Below are 21,182 nucleotides of genomic sequence, written 5' to 3' on the forward strand. Positions count from 1 at the left end.
GAGAAGCAGGGATTGTGCGAGCGTGCCTGCCACAGTTATATCGAGAGTGGCAGTGGAAGGAATAACTGGACGCACCTCTGCATGTGGGTGTGAGCAAATTCTTGGGGAGATAAGAATTTCAGGAGAGTAAAGGTGTATTAGCCCGTGAGATATCAGTCGGCTTACTTCGTAATAAAACATAGATGAAAACTGCGGTAGTGATACGTCAGTGTCAATTAACGAGAGAGAATTCATGTATATCGGCCATGCACGTGGAACAACGCCTCTGAGATTGTGATAAAGAAGTCATATTGGGGGGGAGTTATAGTGCTCGCATGAAATTGTACAGATGATTGGACCTCTGTATTTGAAATAAGAAGTTGGTAGGCAGGGCTCATCGTGCCAATGTGCGTATTCTTTTTCTGGTCGTCCGGGTCAGGCAAGAGTCCTTTTATTTACTGGGTCTTATAATTTTCTGGTGCGCGTATTGTACACGCCAACGCGGTGCCTCAAAATCAAAATTATTAAAAAAAACATTGACATCTGAAATGGGATGTGTACATTTTAGGAAACTTGTGATTGGCCTGGTATGTTGGAAGATTGGTGGATGTGTGAAATTCTCCCTGTAGAAAATTGGTGTAATAGGGACATGTCAGCAATTGTTTGCGCCGCCACTATATTTTCATGTATTTGGTTCCCTCCTTTCATATTCTTCGCAGAATTTATTTCGGCCTGACCAGTTAAATAATTGAAGTGGCAAATGCAATGCACGGGCAAAAATTGGCAGCTTTCGCACTTCAAGCACTCTTTTTTGTGATTTAGGACATGAACTTCACTTTGTTGGCACAATCCAACTAACACTAAATTGAAACTCTTATTATGCTATACTGTTCTACTCTTTAAATAAGGTCGTTGATACAAGATATATTTGAAAACTATGCTTTAAACAGACAGAAAGACAGCGCCAGTGAAATAGAAGATAACTTTAGCTTGGCGTCGTTCCGCTGAGAATAAAGCACACAACACAAACTCAACAGGAACTGTGGTGTTCTCATACTGTGCGTGCATTATTACGTGGCGTAACTGAACAGTGTCACGTTTGGTAGGCCTCGTACCTAGACTTGGTCGATGGTGCTGCCTCCTTTCAATGCTAATCATTATCAACTGTGATCAACCGTACTCGGCGACTGCTGCGTATGGCGCCGCCGTGCGGGCCCTATCTTGAAAGATATTTCCGATGGGGCGACAGAGTGCACCGAGTGCTGATAGCTTCGTGTGCGCTCTGTTCTCGCCTCTTACTTCTTAGTGAGACGAAGCACAGATGTCAACTCGCGCACTGCTGCAATTTCCCCATCTTGAAAGCAATCTTGTCTTCCGTGAGAGAAGGACGGACGGATGAACGGATGGACTGGTTCCCTAGTTGGGTGGACATAGAAATGGTTGCGCATTTAAAGTACACTCACAAAAGAAAAAAAAATCGTAAAAGTACAGGTTACAAAAGCAGTTAAAAAAACTGGTGCTCGAGCCAACGAAAGTTATAGAAGCCTTTCGAAGTCGTAGCACGTTGCAAATATAGTTTTACAGAAGGCAATATTTGCTTTCTTAAGAGCTGCACAAAAATATACGCATACAAATAAGACCACAATGGGTTTCTCGAAAAGACGGCCTCGTAATTGAAGCTAAAGTCTTAGGCACGAGTATTGAGCCAGGGACCAAAATATTTTGAGGCCAGTTGCTCTACTATTCTCCTTCAAATAAAAAAAAAACGCGCTAACAAAAAGAAGGACGAAAACATTAAGGTGGGTTCATAAAGAGTGCTGTTCTCGCAAAAATACACCAACCTGCTCATGTTTCCCTGCTACTCCCCTACTTTGTGAATTTCCATTGAACTGATTTGGGCATCGAAAATGAAGAGTGTCGCAGACTTTTTCTTTGTTTAGCACCGTGTGCAAGAGCATCGAGCCTGCAGTTATTAATTCCAGTTCTTGCTCGTTCGAAGGCGTATTCTTCCACATTGCCTCTAAGTTTTTGTTGAAGCGAATGCCGGGCTTGACCAGCTCATCAGTTGAAACGACTCGAGCTCTTTTCGTAGCACTGCGACCCCCCGTGATTTCAACCTGACGTGATCAAGGTGTAGGAAAAAAAGAAATAACAATAAAACGACAACACAAAGGAAAAGTTATGCACGTTTATCACTTTAGTTTTATGCAGATCTAACGCACGTCTTCGAATATATGTGAAGCGTAGGTGCCGTGAAGCGGTTAATCAAATGTCATAAGATTTCCTATTTCATTCCTGCGTCTTTGGGTAAAGCAAACGGTCACGCGTGAATGCTCTGCGGCACCTGCGTACCGCAGGTGCGGCATTACGACACACGCGGCAATCGTCTCGAAGGGCTAGCCAGCGCTGGCACAACCGAAATACGCGTGCGATTATACTCTAATGGTTGGAGCTTAGGAGGACTTTGCTGTGGTGACCGATGTTCGATCCCACCATCGGTAACGTTGTTCAATCATTTTTCATGAGTACTAGCTATTAAGCAATACAGCAGCAGCGCCAAGCAGTGACGATCGGGAGTGTCCGGGTGTATTCGCAACAAAAGCGCCGCTTGAAAACACGCTGTGCTGTCCGACCATCGCCAGTGCATTCATATGCAAGCAGAACTAAAAATTCTTGGGATATTTGTTTATGTACACTCGTGGACGATGGCGCGGCGGGGAATTAAACACGGTAGATTGAGCTAAGTTTCACAATGTCGTAACAAATTCTTTCGTAACTTAGTTGGTGCTATAAGTCCATGCTGGAGTAAAGCCAGCACGCTGTAGGAGGCTTCCCGGGCTAGTTTTAGTTGGGGAGTGGCATGTTTCTATCATGTCTCCGCAAGCTCCTTGCATTAATGTGTATAAGCCGCCGCGGTGGCTTAGCGGCTATGGTGTTGCGCTGCTAAGCACGAGGTCGCGGGATCGAATTCCGGCCACGGCGGCCGCACATTTCGATCTGCCCAAATGCAAAAAAAAAACCTTCCCGAGTTTCGTGCATTGGGGGGCACGTTAAAAATCCCCTGGTGGTCAAAATTAATCCGGAGTTCACCATTACGGTCTGCCTCATAATCAAAGCGTGGTTTTGGCACTCACAACCCCAAAATTAATTTTATTTGTTCGCTTTGATGTTCACCGTGTATTCGGTGTTAGCTGTCGTCACAGGCCACTGTTGGCGATCAGCGGTATTGAAAAACCAGCGACTGTCATTACATGAAAGAAGTGTTTTGCGGATTTAAATTCGGCGTTTCAACAGGCACTATTTCTGCCTGCTTTTTAAAACTGCCCATGTGATGCCCACATGTCTTTGTACGGCGCCCAGTCAGCCCGATTAATTATTGATGGTCTAATGAGAGTCTGAAAATTCAATCAGGAAAAGCAACACTTTGTTTACGAGAGATGCCGCATTATGGGGTTCCGGATTAAGTTTGGTGGTCTAAAGATCGGGAACTTGCAAGAAAAATTAGGAAGAAGGGCATTTTCGTATTTCGCCTCGATCAAAATGCGTGTGGCACGGCAGCGAAATGAAACTGCTACTGCGTAATCCGCAACAGAACGCCGTAACTGGTGCGTGCCAGCGTCGGATGACTCCGAATCCTGTGGAAGAGTAAACATGGTTTTATAAAAGATTGCCGTAAAGTACACATATTCGAAGTAAAATAAATTGAAGAAAGCGGTTGTGTAATGCATGAGGGGCTATTGTTTTTGCTGTGGAACTTTTAGTAACTTGCTTAATCTTTCAGCGAAGCAGCGGTCACTGCCACCAGTCGGTGTAGGTGTCACTGTAAATGCATACATATTGTACGATGACACATTTAAGTCGCAAAGTTGGTTGAATAATGAAGAGACTGAAGCTGATAATGTTCCTTCAATGGATGACTTTAAGAAGCTTTTCTCACAGGTAAGATAAAAATGGCTCTTCTTTTTCTCTGTACCTAAAGCACATTGTCAAGTGACGGCAACAAGTCCAAGGTACAACTAAGTGCATTTATTTAAATGCAATAAATTGAAACGTGGACACAGGCCGAGCTTCTGTGGAAAGAGATTGTTTTTAGCAATGCAATGGCTGTTTCATATGTTTGTTTTTGTGTGCTGAAATTTCAGTGCACAACAATAGAATTTTGTATTAATAAGCTTGATGTAAGCTTCGGCAACGTCTGAACCCACTACTTAATACACAGCAGTAATTCCTCCGACCACACCGATGAATTTCCTTTCAGTACAATAATTTAAGACAACTGATATCCCGATAGCACTGCCATGCCTGCATAACTCAACTGCTGACATGTATTGTACAGCTATACATTGGGTTGTTGTAGTGTTGACGGTGAATAAGTAAAGACTGCCAAAAATGATGGTGAGCAATTTAACTCTTTCCTGGGCAAACCTGTACCATGAAAGGCACTCAATTGACACTACAAACACATTAATAGCGGCTCTCATAGTCGTCGGTCATAGAATCTAATCCCACGGTCGGATTCCTCCGCTATTTGACGCGTGCTACAATATATTTCTCACTAAGCGTTCGTGCTCACATACATTCGAGAATGTACAACTCTTTTTGCGACGCACGTGCAATCTGATCAGTGACGCCTCCTCTGCTACAGAACAGCCGGCAACGTTCAATATATTTCGGACAGAGTAGGCTCATATTGCGTCGATTGACAAGTTGAATATTGTGACAATCCCGTGAAAAATTGCCATGCAAAAAAAATTTAATTGCGCGCACGTGACAAGAAGTTAAACGCACTGTAGGCTCAACTGCATTCATGCTGTCGTCATTCCTTGCTGCGAGTGCAAGAATCATCTTTTACTTTTAAAGCGAAAGCTTTACTTACCGCGTCGAGCCGAGTTCTGCTGTCGCCAGCAATTTGACCGTCATTTGACCGCAGCTGCGCGGTAGCCTTGGCAATGCATCACGTGACTCGCCGCGCCGAACTCAGCCGCCGCCCCCCTGCTTGGCGCATGCGCTCTCCGCAGCTGAATAGCCGCTTGATCGCGCCCGCGCGACTCGCCGCGCGCCTTGCAGCCGCGCTCGACTGGTCAGTGCGAGCTTGGCCATGAATGAGAGCGAGGCCGGGCCGTCTTCTCTGAGCGTTGCGCGGGAGAGGGAGGCTTTGAGCCGTCGTCGCCAAGCGGCGTCTGACCACACCGCGGACATTGCCCGGCGAGCTGCTTCACCGGAGAGGCTTCGGAGTGCAACAGGCGTCGCACCGTCGAGATCAATGTAGCTTGGAGCTACCACGAATAAGATCGTGACTTACGTAGAGAACTCGGTTGCTTCCAAGAAATTATTAGCTATGTTTGTCATGTCGTCGATACAGATATAATCTTTTAGTCTGACGGGCCCGTATCGATACTCCGGTGACACGCTGCGCAATCGATAGTGCAGATGTGCTGCTAGTCGAACTGAGAGAGAGAGAGAGAGAGAGAGAGAGAGAGAGAGAGAGAGAGAGAGAGAGAGAGACGATTTAACGATATGCCGAAAATGTTAGCCTGACTGATCGTCTGCCATGTTACTCCAGGTTCTGAGTGATTAGTATAACATATACAGTGATAAACACTAAACACCACGTATAATCACATCCACACACACACACACACACACACACACACACATATATATATATATATATATATATATATATATATATATATATATATATATATATATATATATACGATAGAGATATTTAGAAAGTTTCGTTGAGGCTTGTGGCCCGCAAGAACGTTAACAACGCGTTTGTGGCAAGTAACGCTCAGGTGGTGCTTTGCAATGGGCCGAGAATGTGCCGCCGTTCTAAGCACAAGTCCTGTTACAGGTGTAGTGCCGCCTTCAAAGACTGTCTCTTTTCCTCGCAACGGCCGTAGTCGCACAGAACATGTTGCAGGTCTTCAGGAGCGTTGCATTCAAAGCACATGGACGAGTCCATCTGTTCAGTTTTGCACTTGAAACAGTTAGAAACTGGGAGCATGAAAGACACAGCCCTGCTAGTCCACCCTGTTGCAGTCGGCGTAAAAGGGAAAGTTAGTGACTCCATTGTTGAAGCACGAACTATAGTAAAAGTCACAGGCTCAATAAAGATGCTGATGTGGTTACGCGAGTTAAATACACATGAATTTTGCAGAAGGATCAAGAAAGATTGAAAACGCCGCGAGGTGGCCATATTTCTGTACTGTGAAGCTGGAGGCTTTCGACAGTGCTTCGGTCGTGTGTCTAATTACCTTCGTTGCCACAAATACTCACGTGGGAATGTGCGCATTAAAATAGGATGCGCAAATATTTCTTTCCGTATTGGAGCAGCAATATAAATCGCTGACAAACGTTTTGGTAGGAAACACAGCAAGCAGTTGTTTAAGTGCCAATTTACAATCTGTCGGTATGACAACCTTGTGACGAGGGCATACCCTCAACATGAGGAGTGCAGCAACAACGGTGCATCTGTTCGATTCAGATCCTCATACCCCAAGAAAGTTCTGCTATAGGCACATCCCAGCGTTTCTTGCCGTTATAGTACAAAGTGCGTGGATCAGATCTATATTAGGAAACTGGCTGTGATGTCACCGCTTTAATATCATTTGAAGTGCAAAGATTCTGTCAGCGCACATTCTTACGTCACTAAGTGCATGACTCAATGAGGGTGTTTTTGTTTTCAGGTTCAGCAGTATTTTAACAATGAATTAATAATGGTAAAGTTCTCAATCGAAAGTACACAGAAGGTAGGTATATGAACTTTTAGATGTACATATATTGTGCGGTTTTCTTATAAATATGGAAGCCAGATCTTCACCACCTTTATACTGTGTACAACACTATTAGCAGTTTCAATGAGACAGGGAACGGAATGACTAGGAGGTGGTTAGTTGACCATAATGTTATAGTTCGTGAAATGATATAGTGTTATACTTAATGAAATGAAACACGAAAAAGAAACTACGTTTTTTGTTTGACTGGAAGGTGCAGGCCAAAAAATGACGCAATGGTTCTTGGATGTTGACATTTTGTTTCCAGAACAATGACCTTCGTGTTCCATACAGCGGTGGCAAATCCCTGGATGCAACCAAGACATTAGACAGGTTGAGTGCATACGCTGTGACACAATCTCCCAGCAACGACAGTATTTTCTATTATTTTACTGAGTAAGTGCAATTGAACGAGATAAAAACGTTTTGCGCTACATATATTTTGGATATAACTATCAATGAAAGTATCTAATAAGAGAATGAACTTTGTATATTCCTGTATAACGGAACATTTGATGTCCAACTTTTTTGTAGAAGTGCTAGAAAAACCAGCGACTCTGAAAAACATTTCCTATCGTTTCTTCTTCAGCTTTGCGCACAATGTTTTCGAAGCTGGTTGTCCTCTTGCAGTACTCTTCCTCGAGGGCTTACATTTTTTTGTTTGACACTGAACAAGCAACCACTCTATAGAAGTGGATTCTCTATATAGTGGATTCTCGGGCTCGGCCATGGCCCCCCAAGAAATACGCTTAGACCACAAGAAGCCAAGACGAGAGAATTATAGATGAGCGGGTTTACGGGCCAGAGGGCCCAGCGGGTGGGCGGAGGCGCCACTGCGCATGTGTGGTACGCTGGGACGGCCAGCGTGTTTACGGAGCGGACCGCTGGCTCCGCTTGCCTCCTCTCCCCAGCGGAGCGCGCAGTGGACCGAGCGTTTTTGCGAAACAAACATAGCGGCCACCAGCACGAATAGCAGTGGCATGTCGTCGGTGTCGCGTTTACAACGGCGCTGGCTGGCCTGCAGGCACAAAAGCCTCGGAGGTGTTTCACCACTGAAGGGGATCTGTGTACCCTGCGAGAGGTTATATGAACGAGGCCGCTTGGCGACGATTTGAAGTGGGTTGCCGCGATTGAAAACGTGAAGCGTACGCTCGGCCGTGAGCTGACGCTTCGTAACAGCAACGCCAGAATCATTCCATGTCCTTGGTCGACAGGTGGCGCAGCAAAGGGCTCAGGAAAGGACTGTCAACAGAATTAGCACTGTTTATGCAAAAAGAAATGATGATCAGAGTTATTGAAGACAACTAATTATAGGCACCTTTGTTGATGCTTTGTAAGCTTTCGATTCAATAAATCACCTGACATTATTAGCAAAATTTAAGGGTTGTGGATTTCGTGACTTGGCCTTAAATGTTATGGCGTCATACCTAACGAATAGAAAGCAAACTGTGTCAATAAATGAAGAATTCTCAGTCATAGAAACTGCGAAAGCGGGTATTCCTCAGGGCAGTCTGTTACTACCCTTATTATTTCATCTGCATGTTAACCATAATGTAAACATAACGGAATAGGCTTCATTCATAATCTATACACAAGACACAAGTATATATTTAAGTTCTGATAGGCTTGATAATCTTTCCCTTAAGGCAGACATTGTTCTCGACAAATTGACCAGCCGTTGTATAGTAAATGCACTGCAAATCAGTACTACACAGACAAAGGCAATCTTGTTTGGACCATTCCAGAAACATATACGCTTTAACTTTATTCGAAAAATTGGTCTTAATAAAATTATCAAGGCCATTGAGCCTTGCGAAGGTTGATGACCAGCGGAGCTGTAAATTTCGAGGCAAGAAAGCTTGTGGCAAAGACTTTATTGCACCACTCATTGTCACTTAGTAACGACTGCCACAATGGCTTTGCGGTCGCTGTGATATACAGTGATCGGCATACTTCCAACCGCAGACACATTCTTTGATAATGTCAAATTGACGTACATACGCGACGCGGTTGGGTGGTCGGCTGGGCCGGATCGGTGTGGAATCGCTAGCAAAATATCTCAACTCAATACGTGTAAACCACTCACTTTTCGGTCCCGACACATCCTCACTGAAATCACCGACAACGATAGTGTGATCGCAACTAACTCAGGCAAGGTGAGCGTCTGGTCTGTCGCTTACGGTCGGCCTATCGGGCATTATCTTCGGCGGTGTTTGCCGTGTGCCTCCGTCGTACTCTCGCCTAAGTTTGCGCCATTGCGCTTCGTAAGTGAGCTGTTCTTCGCGAGTCCTAACCATGCGCGGTCTCCCTATCGCAACTCATACTCAACACTACTCAACTAACTTTCTACAAAGCAGCCGATGACAGTTTTCGACATGCTTTTCTGCATGTTGTATGCGTGATTCCAAAGAATGTAAGCAGTGTTCGCTACACTTTGCTGAGTGCTTGTAACCTCTTCCTCGCGGGGCTCTGGCCAATTGCACTTTTTCCTTGTCTAGAGGGGTACTAGTGCTTATGTGGGTATGAGCCATATTGACGATGATAGTTTTTTGTGTACGGACACGAAATTTCTATGGTACCCTAGCCGTATGCTGCTCCGCTGTGAAATTGGTTTATTGTCAGAAACTAAGGTCCTTGGTGTTACACTCAACGAACTCTGTGATTCTCAAATTAAGCATATTTTCAATTAAGCATAGTTGGGATGCTGTGCAATTGCCGGTGTGTATTACCTGAGAGACTGAAGGCTCTAGTGTAGAACTCGCTTTTTTCCGTGCAAGAAGTTACTGCTCGTTAGTGTGGGGTACGACGCCGCTCATAATATATTTAAGATTCGCAGATTACAGAAAAAATCTCTCCGTGAAGTTGAAAACGTTGCCTGGGATTCCCCGTCACATCATCTATTCCTTAGTTACGGGATTTTACCTTTTGAACACTCCTACAAGTACCGATTATTGCTCTGTTGCAAAATGAGATTAAAGTACAATAACACGTCATTTATGTCGCCGTGCAACCTAAGGAGTGCCCTAGAAGAAGTGCACAGTTTCTGGAGTAAGACAACATGGCTAGTACCTTTCTGTAGGACATATCATGGCTCTAACAGCATAAAACATCAATCAAGCTGACTTATGAATGAATGACTATCTCGTCGTATGAATATCCTCGAGGTGAGGCATAGTTATTTCAGATTTTACTTTCTAAGCAGTTCTTGGTAGTTTTTTTATACATTATCATGTACCCCGACTGATTTCTTCTAAATTTGTTAAATGGTGTACATCTTTCTTTGTATTGCACCTCATTATATGTGTGTTCTTTACCTGTCCACATTTTTTTTTTGCATTCGACAAGCGATAATTCTCGCATCCTCGCTAGACTCAAAGTTATTATGATTGTTTATATTTCTCTAATATAGATAAAAACCACTACTGCCTGCCATTGACTCTCTGCAAACGTACAGGGATCCCGTGAAGCTTGAAATAACTTAGAATTGAATTTTTCCAAGTATACAAATGACGCCATGTGCCAGGAGAGATCCCGGCCACGGCGGCCGCATTTCGATGGGGGAGAAATGCGAAAACACCCGTGTACTTAGATTTAGGTGCACGTTAAAGAACCGCAGGTGGTCAAAATTTCCGGAGTCCTCCACTACGGCGTGCCTCATAATCAGAAAGTGGTTTTGGCACGTAAAACCCCATAATTCTTTTTTGCCAGGAGAGCTTAGTGCATATGGTTCTTGTTTGAACAAGTTTATTTTGTGTCGTTGTGATGTTGAGCAAATAATATTTTTTTACTTTACGCACCAGGATTTATAATAAGGGATGAACTTGCGTTGAAATCACGATTCCCGATTTTGCAGGAGTGACTTACTTCAAGAATCAAAAAGAGGCGACCATCTGGAGCTTGAATTCACTGGTAAGATTACCTAAACCGATAAAGTCGCAATTTACCAATCTAAGATGTGTTCGAAACGGTGGTTCGTGTTTGATTACGGTAGCAATCATAGAGACACTCCAGGTGAATTTTCGCCGTCACCGTGACGATCGGTATAAGTCCAAGTGCGATAAGATCGTATCACGCCCTGCGCGCTGTGTGCTGTGGTTGCGGGGAAAAGCCTGCGAGGGTGAGTCGAGGGTGGTGGCTTGATGAGCCGCACCGTCTTCCTGCGCGCCCAATGATGGAAGTCGCGATAGCGAGCACGCTCAAGAAGGCGAGGGCTAGTGAGTGTGAATGCACGTCTCCTCCTGTCGGCCGGCTATGTCTGTGGTGGCAGTCGACGCGTGCGCGTTGTCCGCGCACCCTATCTTGGAGGCAATCTGCGGCGGGTGTAAAGTGTTGACGAGCCGATATGGCTGGTGGCTGCATGGGTGCTGTCCTCCCGTGCGCGTAGTATTGGAGGTCGCGTAATCTGTTATTTCGCAGTCGTGCTTAGCCGCGAGGCAGCCCGAAGCGTTCGCTCCCCTGCGGTTGCGATTGTTATCAAGCCTGTGTCGTGACAGCCAGTGTTCGTTGTCATAAATTGACACGTGTTGATGTTTTCGTTTGGGCGTGCGACACCATTCCCGTTAATTTAATTCGTAAGCAAATGTTTACTGTAATTTATGCAGTGGATATAACTACGAAATTTGCTCCGTGTAGTTTTCTAACATCTTGCCATCGCTACCAGGGCTTCGCCTTTAGAGTGAACGTGCTCCTTTTTTGATAACTGCAAAGCAGCGCGCTGCTGTGGCTATTTCATATTGTTAACTAAATTACAGCCAACTGCAGAAAGGAACACCTGACTCCTAAGTACGTTCATATAATCACGCGGGATCTTTAGATGAAATCTCGGCATGTCAGAGAACCTATCGCAGTTCCACTGCAACCGTAAGAAGTCCTGCAAGCTTCTTAAAGTGCCCCAAATCAGGCTTAGGCGTTGCAAACAAACAAGCGGAGCATGTATATCGCAAGATGGCGATCGCATCTGCACAGTACGGGAAGTATTGGCTGCCCAAAAATGATTTATATTTCAAGCAGAAGTCGGGGCGCTTCCTTTCGAGGAGGCAGCGCTTCGAGCGAGTGTCAAGGTCACACGCACAAATGTTTCTACGCAACACACACTGCTTGCGACGCCACTGAACATGGAACGGGGCTTTGCTCAGTCATTCAATCTGAAACGCGCGATGCCGCCATTGGTAATGCACCGCACGCCAAAAAAATATGGAATGAAAAAAAAAAAGAATGAGTAGCACGTCACGTGACGTGACACCTTCCTAGGCTTCAGTATGAGAGAAGGCAGGAAAGGAACGCTGCTTGCCGACGCTCGTTGAAGGTAAGGGGGAGAGTGTCTATATTGCAGTGATGCTCGCCTCCTGGTGGCATACCAGAAAAGTTCAATTTTGTATGCATCCTGTAATAATGAACCAACTGAAAAATTATTTAGATATAACGCTCCTACACAGCGGCGTGCAATTTCCAGCGTATAACCAAATTTAATTTAACCAGCGTATAACCAAACCAATTTAATAACATGCGCCTTGTATGCAGGGGAGGTAACTGTATCAGCGGTTTCCAGCCCCTCTCTGGGGTGTGGGGGGGGGGGGGGGGGAAGGTTGCCTATGCAACGTGCAGTGCTGCTCCGGTCGCTTTACACTCAGGAAGGAGGGATCGCGTCGCGTTGGGCCATCCTATTAAGTCTTTCACCCCGATCTGTCTATAGTTTCGTTTTCGATATTTTCGCGTTAATTTATTGAAATTTACTATTTTTTCTTTTGAAGTGTGTTTCGCTCTTGGGGTATAATTCAAATGATCTTCAGGCATATATATCTTTTTTCCATACACAATATCTTATGTATGCATTTCTTTAGATGCAATAAATGCCCAGGTAGCTTTTAAAATAATACAGACAGGTTTGAGTTTTCGGCTGATGCAGTTTGGAGTAGAATGATGGCACAGAAGAAAGACTAAATCAGCATGAAATACTGGATAGTATCACTACGGCACAAAACAATATTTGTTTGATAAATAGTAAGCTATAGAACTTAGCTGGCGTGCAAGAATAAAATTTCCTATAATTGAATGCGCACCTTTAAGAACTACTTCAAACGTCGAATTGAATAGATCAATTTCTAGTTTCTTGAAGACGCACGTATAAAAAAAGCACCCATGGCTAAACGTTACTCTCTGAGGCAGAATATTGGCTATGGCTGTAAGCCAACTGCTAGAGAAATGCGATTATTTTCCTTAATATTAACTTGAGAATCTTGAGTTCCGCGTTTCCTGTCCCTTTGGGGCTGGCGTACGAAACTGCGGCAGCAGGGTAAAGGTAAAGAGACGGCTGGCGCGTATGTTGTCGAGGACCCTTGCTTCAGGAGAGCGTTATGAACGAGTATAATAGGTTCTCAGCTGTGTGTGCCTACCGCCGTGTACAGCGCCGAGATGAGACAGGCGCGTAGTTCACAACACTGGCCGATTCCAAACGCCACGAGCATCAGCGATCACAGCCATCAACACGTGCCGCATTTACGATCTCAGTCGTCAGCGACGCACGGTTCTGAAGTTTTTTGGCGGCGAGCTTTCATAAAGCGTCAAGCGAGAAGAACTGGATTGCCGGTAACTAGACAAACCTGAGAGCCAGCTGCGGCGTTCTACTCCAGCGGCACCTGCGTACTTCGCGGCCGCATGGGCCCTATCCTGAAAGCCATCTGCGATCGGAACAGAGTGCGCCGAGTGCTGATAGCTTCGTCGGCGCTGTGTTCTCCCCGCTTAGTTCGCACTGAAGCGAAAGGCAGCACGAAGGTCAATTTGCTTGCTGCTGCTGCTACGGTTCGTCACTCAAGCGTTTTGACAGTGAGCATACGCGGTCATCGAGTGAGATGTGTTCATGTATGCCTGTGCGCGCGTGAGACTGTGCATGTTAATTTACTTAGTAAGCGAATGTTTACAAGTTTATGTAGCCGATAAAACTAGTATTTTTACTTCGTATAGATGTCTACTAATTTGCTATCGCAATTGATGCTTCACCTTTCCGGCGAAATGGCAAGTTTTTTGTTAGTTTTTTGTTAGAAAGAAGAACATAAATTAAAGCCATCTATGCTTACTAGGAACAATGTGGCGTATTCTTGGAATGCGTAATTGGTGGAAAGGAAAGAAAGAAAACTAGATTTGATTTGCAATGAACTGAGGTATGGGATCAGGAACTAAGTTAGTGTTGGTCGGTATCGGACTACGCTGTACAGAAGTAGTCGACGGTAGAGACCTTTGTTCTTTGAGAGACTTCGTTGTGCTTATGATGATGATCTAACTGGCCAGCCTGTTATGACAGTGATATTTCATGAGAAGCTGCTAACCGAAACCGGGCCTTCTAAGTTGCATGATATAATGTAACTGACTATTCTGGTCTTTTCAACACTGTGATAATTTCCTATACGCCTCACTGGAAAAGCGTTATTAATTAACTGGAAAAGTGAGACATGATGAAAGGTCTAAGATAATCGCCAGCAAATAAAAACGTGAACACAGAAAAAATATTCCTCCTACATTCGTCATCGTCTTTTTGTTGCAGAAAAGGCGACTCACGATACATTTTGCAGCGGAAAGGTCAGCGCTGCTGTCGTAAAATGCTTCCCTGGAGGGAAAGATTGCCACATGCACGCTGTAAGAGCAACCGCGGATGTGTAAGTAAAACGCTGCGCGTTTTCTTTGCCTTTAACATAAGAATAATGAAATATGTGGGAAAGATAATAGTGCACTCAGTACACCAAGTCATCGTGGCTGCATTCCTTTAACTTACGCAAGCAATAACGTTTCTCTAGCGTACGCACACTAGATATTCGAACCTACCTCACGTTCTGTATTAGATTTTTTCAGGTTCTGCCAAGAACGTAACGATGATTACAATGGTACACGTTGAAGATGGATATGTCTAGAGCGACTCGATACAGTTTATCTCATTAGTATCTTCAGATCACCGCTGATCAGGGCGCGGCGAAGTTCGGAGGTTGCGGGGTGTTTCGAAACTGTGCCAATGCGCAGCACGCTTAGTGCTCGGAACAAGCACGTATATTTCGGGCACACCACAATAGCAAACTCTCTGACATTCACGGTGACATGGAAAGGAACGTCTATGAGCTGACGAAGGAACATTTGGACTTATCTGTGACAACTACTTCTGCCGTTATTGTACTGCAACGTACAAAAGCACCGAGGTAGCTTTTCTGTATTTCCGTTCATAACGCCTGAAAAAATCGGGGAAGCGAGAGAACTGTCCCAAGCCTACATATTTAATTTTATAGCCCGGCGAACAGTTCATGTTGCGATTTCATGTCAAAAAGTGAAGTTTTTTTCACAAGCGCAACATTAAATGGTGTTAGGTCTACTTTATCCACTCTATCGTGGCACGTTTCGTGCAGATACTGCAACAGCGACATGTGAAATGCCTTGTCCACGAGCCATGGAACATAGCAGTTCCTTCGTTCACCGCCTAGCGCAATATGGCGTCGTGCCCATGGCCACTACAGTGTTGCCTGTGTGACAGCCCTCGAAATTAGGTATTTGAACGAAGGTGGCAAAGAAAGTACATTTAAATGCAGCAGGAGAACTACGGAATAAAGAAAGCTCTAGAACAAAGCGAGCACGTGTTCCATCATCAAGGACGAAGGATAACTTACAAATGCAAGTGAACGCTTGTTGTACCAATGGGCCATTGAACGTCACCCAGCCAGAGAGTTGTCGCACATACAGGTTCGGCAAAGCGGCAGAAGCAGGGGAGCGTGAGTGAATTGGACGACTTTGTCCTCAGTGTGTTGTGGTTCGTCTTTCGCAGCTCCTCCTCGAGGAACGAACTACGGGCGTTGCGCTCAGGAAGTCATAGTCGACACGAACGGACGACGACGATATGGCTGGGCGCCGGCCAGAAGTAGAAAAGTACCGCCACATAGTGTAGTTGCAGGATTGCTAGCAACTGGGATTATACTTTGCACATGTGCTGCCTTAAATGCTGAACTTTAACATGACAAAGCCTAGATTGGTTGATTACTTGAATGGTAAGTGCATTTCCTCACGAGCATTACGCCCGCTTATGGAAATGCGTATGCTTCGGAAATTGCACATGTGGAAATTGCGCTATTCACCGCTAGATTTGCATAACCTTATATTAAAGGGAAAATCAGACATCTACCTGTGTCAGGTGGATGTCTGATTTTCCCTTCATTCATTACTTCTCTACACCTTGCCGGTTTCCGCAGAACTACTACGTCAAACGCTTGCCTTTGCTTCGTGTTGTCGACAAATTCGACTTCGCCCTGCCATCTGCTAGCCGCCTCTCCAATGTAAAAAGAAAGCGTCTTATGAAGGATCTCATTGAAAGTGTGTTCCCTGTTCCATTGTATCGGTGAATTTTTCAAGAAGGGCCTGGGCAAGACGTACTTAAAAGGGTTAAAAATATGTGTATACCGGCGAACGTTAAAACATTCTTCTTCAAGCTTCACACGGGAACCTTGCCTGTTAAAACGTGGCTGGAGGAAAGAGGGATTGATGTGTTATGGGGAAGCAGATGCTTTCTGTGCAACAAAGCTGAAACGATTGAACATGTTTTCATTGATTGTAATAATGCCATATTCTTTTGGGATATATTACAGAGAACGTTAAAGATAGACCTGCCCCTCAATCCACATGGCATTCGTTTTTTAACCCCTTAACGCGATTTTGAACAGATGGATGTTATATTTTTACTAGGACTACACGCAGTATGGCGTAGTCTGTTGGCATATAGACATTGTGATGTTAAAGGCCGAAATGTCTATGAATATTTTGTGGAAATGGTTGTGAAGGTACGTGACGTGTACTAGATGAATGACTGTGATGAAGCTGTGGTGTCAACGCTTGATACTTTGACACATATAAAACGAGTGTGATCTATGATCACAAACACTTTTGAGGCTTGTAGCCAAGCTGGAAATAAAGAAAAAAAAAGCCTGGTTAGCTCAGATGGTAGAGCGGTTGCCCCGGAAAGGCGGTGGTCCCGGGTTCGAGTCCCGGACCAGGACAAATTTTTCTTCAACTATGAGGCTTTTCTTTCGAGGAACCCGTATGGGTTTACTTTGTAGCAATTGCTACGAACAGGTGGATGTCTGATTTTCCCTTTATTCATTACTTCTCTCCACCTTGCGGGTTTCCGCAGAACTAATACGTCATAAGTTTATATTGTAAGGAGATCATATTCACTGATAGGCCTCCTTCCTTTTGCGGCATCTCGAGGGAGAAAAAGACAAACATTTATCTGAGCTGTGCATTTATACCATTAGTAATGCCGCTAGTTATTTTGATATTTTAATTGTAAGCCAATTTGCTTCTTCAAGTATAAGAAAGAATCGATATTCAGAATTCGTTACATTTCCGTATTCAAGTCCACGGCGTCTACAATGCAAGTAATGGTGCGCTGCAACCTTACAAAGTGATGATTTTACATTTTAATGGCACAGAAATTTAAGGGAAAGATAAAGAAAACGGTTATAATAAGTGGCAGTAGACATGTCATGTGAACGCTGCATTCCGAATGAGTTAGAATTGATTGAATTTGACATGTCAAGCTGATGAACAGCGTTTACCCCGGAAAATATTACACGTTCAGTGAACATACCGCTACGAAAATTGCTAACTGTAATGCTCTAAAATAAGCCGATGAAAACCTCTTAAAATTTTGGGTTACGTGTTCCTTATCTCTGACTGTGATTTGTGCTTCAACCCAAATGCAGGTTCGGCCTTCGGAATTACAAGAAATTTACCTTGACTGATTTCATACGACTGTTGCTGATGTTTGCGTAAGTAATTGTTAATTAGTTTACTTTATACGTAAATGCCGCAGCAGTTCTACTTGCGGACTGTATACAAGTGTTACCAGCCAATTTTGAGCAAAGATGAAAGTCAATGTTTCGTTTCCTGTTGATCTAAACAAATTTAACCTAACGGTCTTACTGTTTCTTGATCTATAAATTAATACGAGCCGTCAAAAGAAAAAAAGAAGAAATAGAAGAGAAGAAATGCTTCATTGCTATGAGGCAAAACCAGCAGGCCACAATGTAGGACGATATTAGCGGCTAAAGAATCTCCACCTGCTGCATGTAAAATAGTTCCGCGCATTTTGTTTTGTTAAGTATTTGGGCAAGCTTAACAGCTTTATTAACATTGAGGGATCTTGTCAGTTATAAATGTACCAAAAACAAAGAATGAGGTAATGCGCCCATAGAAGCAGAAATGTAGAGTAAACGAATGTAGATAAAAGGTTAATAAGAGCAAAATATAGAAGCTGAATTGTTCATGGGTTCTACTATTCCAGCCATGTCGACAAACGTGCCTGTTGTACCGTAGATTTTTGGGTTTCGTTGCATTCGGAGAAGCCTTGCATGGGGCTAAACGGTTAAGGCGATACGGCGACGTACCACACCCCTCAGCGCGCTAAGAAAATAATGCATTTCGCAGGATTGATCATGTGTTCGGGGTTCATGAGTTGGCACGTAACATTCTGGAACATGCGTGAGCACCAGCTATTGCGCAGTAATGCACGATGTTCGCATTCCAATGTGAGAATATTTCAGACGTACCTTTATAAGGCACAGTGCATCCGTAATCTTATATTGCATGAAATTTATCTATATCAGAAAGGAAGTTCTTTGAGAATCAGGGCTGTATACCATACGGACACCTTCCTGCATTGTAACAAGTTCAGCAGCGGAAGACGATTTGCGGTGCAATTTGTATTGGCGGGATGTGTCCAGCTGAGGGATCACAAAGGTAGCGGTCGAGGCGCATGAAGTAACGGATCCATCTGCGTATATGTGCACGAAGCCATCGCATAGTCGAGCTAAATGGGCCAAAGTGAGTTCTTTTAGGCCAGTGGAAGGGATACGCGGTTTCTTTGAAATTCCATGTATGTGAAGGCGCACCTGTGGTCTATATAATCTCCACGGTGGCACTTCAGACATGATGGTAGGTGGGAAGCCTGAGGGAATGATATGCCGGTGAGCAGTGAGGCATCTTAAGCGCAGCTTGGGTGATTTCCTTGAGTTGAAGACAGGGGATGGTATGTGTGTCGAGTCAGGAGTCGGAGGTGAATTAGATGTGGCTTACAAGACATGTAAATTTAAATTGGATAGATCCATAATTCGCAATGGTGCCGGAAGTCGATGTATACCACGGCAGGCCTAAGCATGTTCGCAGAGCTTGGGCCTGAAGGCTTTCCAATCGCCGGAGACAAGTTGAATGTATATTGAAAAACGCAGGCATGCTGTATCGTTGGTAGCCCGAAAATAACTTCTGATATAGCTGCAAATGACTTCGTTCAGAGGGCCTCCCTCTTATTCCAGCTACAACCCGAGGAACGTGTATAAAACTTGATAGTTTGGTCCGCAGTACACTGACGAGCTTCTGCCAAGATAGGCGGTGGTCATTGATGAGACCAGAGTACCTATGAGGCGTGATAGTCGGGATCACTGCTCCATTAAATAATATTGGATACCGCGTCATTGATTTCCTTGTGAATGCCATTGTAGCACATTTTCCTGTAGAAAGTCGCAGGCCTTGACGGCGCAAGTATTTCGATGTTACGGTTGTGGCCCGTTGCAGTCTTGCGTGCATTTGCGGGCGCGTTATTCCCGATGCGCATATGCATATATCGTCCGCGTATGCGCTGATGTTAGCATTGTCTGTCAGTTCAGCTCCAAGGTCAATGAGCGTGTATTGAGTAACATAGGACTGATGATCGCACCTTGTGGAACCCCACGGCCAACGTGGTGTCTGCCCGTTTCACTGTCAGCTGTCAACACTAAAATAGTACGCCCGCTAAGGTGGCTAAAAATCCATGCGTAGAGTCGGCCACCTACGCCAAGGTCAAGCAGCAGACAAGCAGTCATACTTGCTCCGTAAATGAAGACAACGACAGACAATTAATTAGTCCTGGGCACCAGTGTGGTATAAATTCTGTTTGGGCATAGATGCACCTTTAGGTGAACGACAATTCCAATAAACTGTACTGTCGGCGAAACAATGGGCTCCAGCTTTGCTGTGCAACATTGCGTCTTCCATAAATTGTGTGGTCCAGTCAGGAGAAACATATGAAAGGCACGTCATCTTCATCGTGCTCATTGAAATATTGAGCTTATTTGGCTTAAAGTCAACGTATTTCTCAAAATTCTTTTGTAGCAAGTTCGAAACAATATCCCATTTTTACACCTGGTAAAACAGTGCTCTATTGTTTCGAGTACATTACAAATAAGCTACTTGCCAGAATAAACTAAAATGGATTTTAAAATTGCCAGGTTTCAGTGGTAATTTTGCTAATAATGGTCACCGGGAAAAAAACAAAGTAGTGTAATGTAAGCGTCACCTTATCAAGGTCATTAGGTTATTTCTTTGTCGCATCGCAGTAACGAGTTAAAAGGATTCTGGCGCGTTTCTGAGCATGACAGATTGCTGCATCATTTAGAGGCCCTGGTACGTGATTCTCTAACTGAAATGTTTGTTGCATTTCCGTGTAGAAATTGCCCCAAAAGCGCTTGTTGGACACAATGCCTACAAGAAGATAGACCGAAAATCCTGAACTAAGATCGCCTGGTGGTGTTTGTGGATCATTTTACATGAGGAGCATGCAATGAATGTAGCTGAGATGAAATGCAAATAATAAAGTTGCTCTATTTATTCGTAATTGTGATCTGTCTGAAGCGTATCTTCTTATATCGCAGCTATACGTTCTTGAATGTAGTCAAATGCTATGCGCAATATAGTTGGTTGCTACACTCTAAAAGAAGTTTACACTGTTTAGGGTGTATATTTGCCACACAACAATAATCATCTGTCTTTCTCGCATTTTCTTTCTTGAAAACGCTGCGCTCGTTACTTTCCGTTCGAGAATGCTCTGTCATGCTGATAACGCGCATGCCCTTCGTGACTTGGATTACTAGGCTCGCAGCGTTAAAGAAAGGAAATGGGAGCAAGACAAAGATTATTGTTGTGTGGCAACTGTACAACCCAAAGGGTGTAACTGTTTTTAGAGTGTATGACTGAAACACAGTGGTAGTGATAGGCGACGTGTCGTTTAAAGCTATAAGCGCTTGTTTACCTGCTGTAGCGCCGCAATAAAGAGAGCAGTATCATAAATGCTTCAAGTGTGTCTGTTTTTGTGGAGAGAATATGCAATCTACATTAGCGACGACCATATATCTATCTCAGGCACATCGCATGGTATTTTGTAGCTTGTAATTCAAGTAAGCCAACACGAGGATGATGGCAATGATAGACACTGCAGTTGCGCCGACTAGGACTTGAATCGCAGTGTTCTCCCTTTCTTCACGAAGTTATCTTAGCATCACCCTGTTGTAAAATAGGGTAGCAGATGCAGTGTAGAAGAGTCGCCACGAGCACGACATTGAGGTAAAGAACTTGTGCATTCTAAGT

The 21,182-nt window shown here is 44.3% G+C and overlaps 1 protein-coding gene across 2 annotated transcripts; it reads left to right on the forward strand.

Moving 5' to 3' along the window:
• The first annotated feature begins 2,417 nt into the window (after positions 1-2,417).
• LOC129380725 (uncharacterized) lies at positions 2,418-20,428 on the forward strand. 2 transcript variants are annotated; one of them, XM_055062558.2, is made up of 7 exons: positions 2,424-3,918; positions 6,675-6,737; positions 7,030-7,157; positions 10,615-10,670; positions 14,299-14,410; positions 17,489-17,554; positions 20,267-20,428. In XM_055062558.2, exons 1-7 carry the CDS (start codon positions 3,706-3,708, stop codon positions 20,331-20,333), a joined length of 705 nt encoding a protein of 234 aa, XP_054918533.1. In that variant the 5' UTR covers positions 2,424-3,705; the 3' UTR covers positions 20,334-20,428. The 2 variants fall into 2 exon arrangements, with proteins under 2 accessions (XP_054918534.1, XP_054918533.1); XM_055062559.2 differs by lacking the exons at positions 17,489-17,554; positions 20,267-20,428 and adding an exon at positions 15,146-15,614 and having other exon boundaries at positions 2,418-3,918.
• Positions 20,429-21,182: the final 754 nt, after the last annotated feature.

This window comes from Dermacentor andersoni, chromosome 10 (assembly GCF_023375885.2).
Source record: "Dermacentor andersoni chromosome 10, qqDerAnde1_hic_scaffold, whole genome shotgun sequence".
NCBI classification, from domain to species: Eukaryota; Metazoa; Arthropoda; class Arachnida; order Ixodida; family Ixodidae; genus Dermacentor; species Dermacentor andersoni.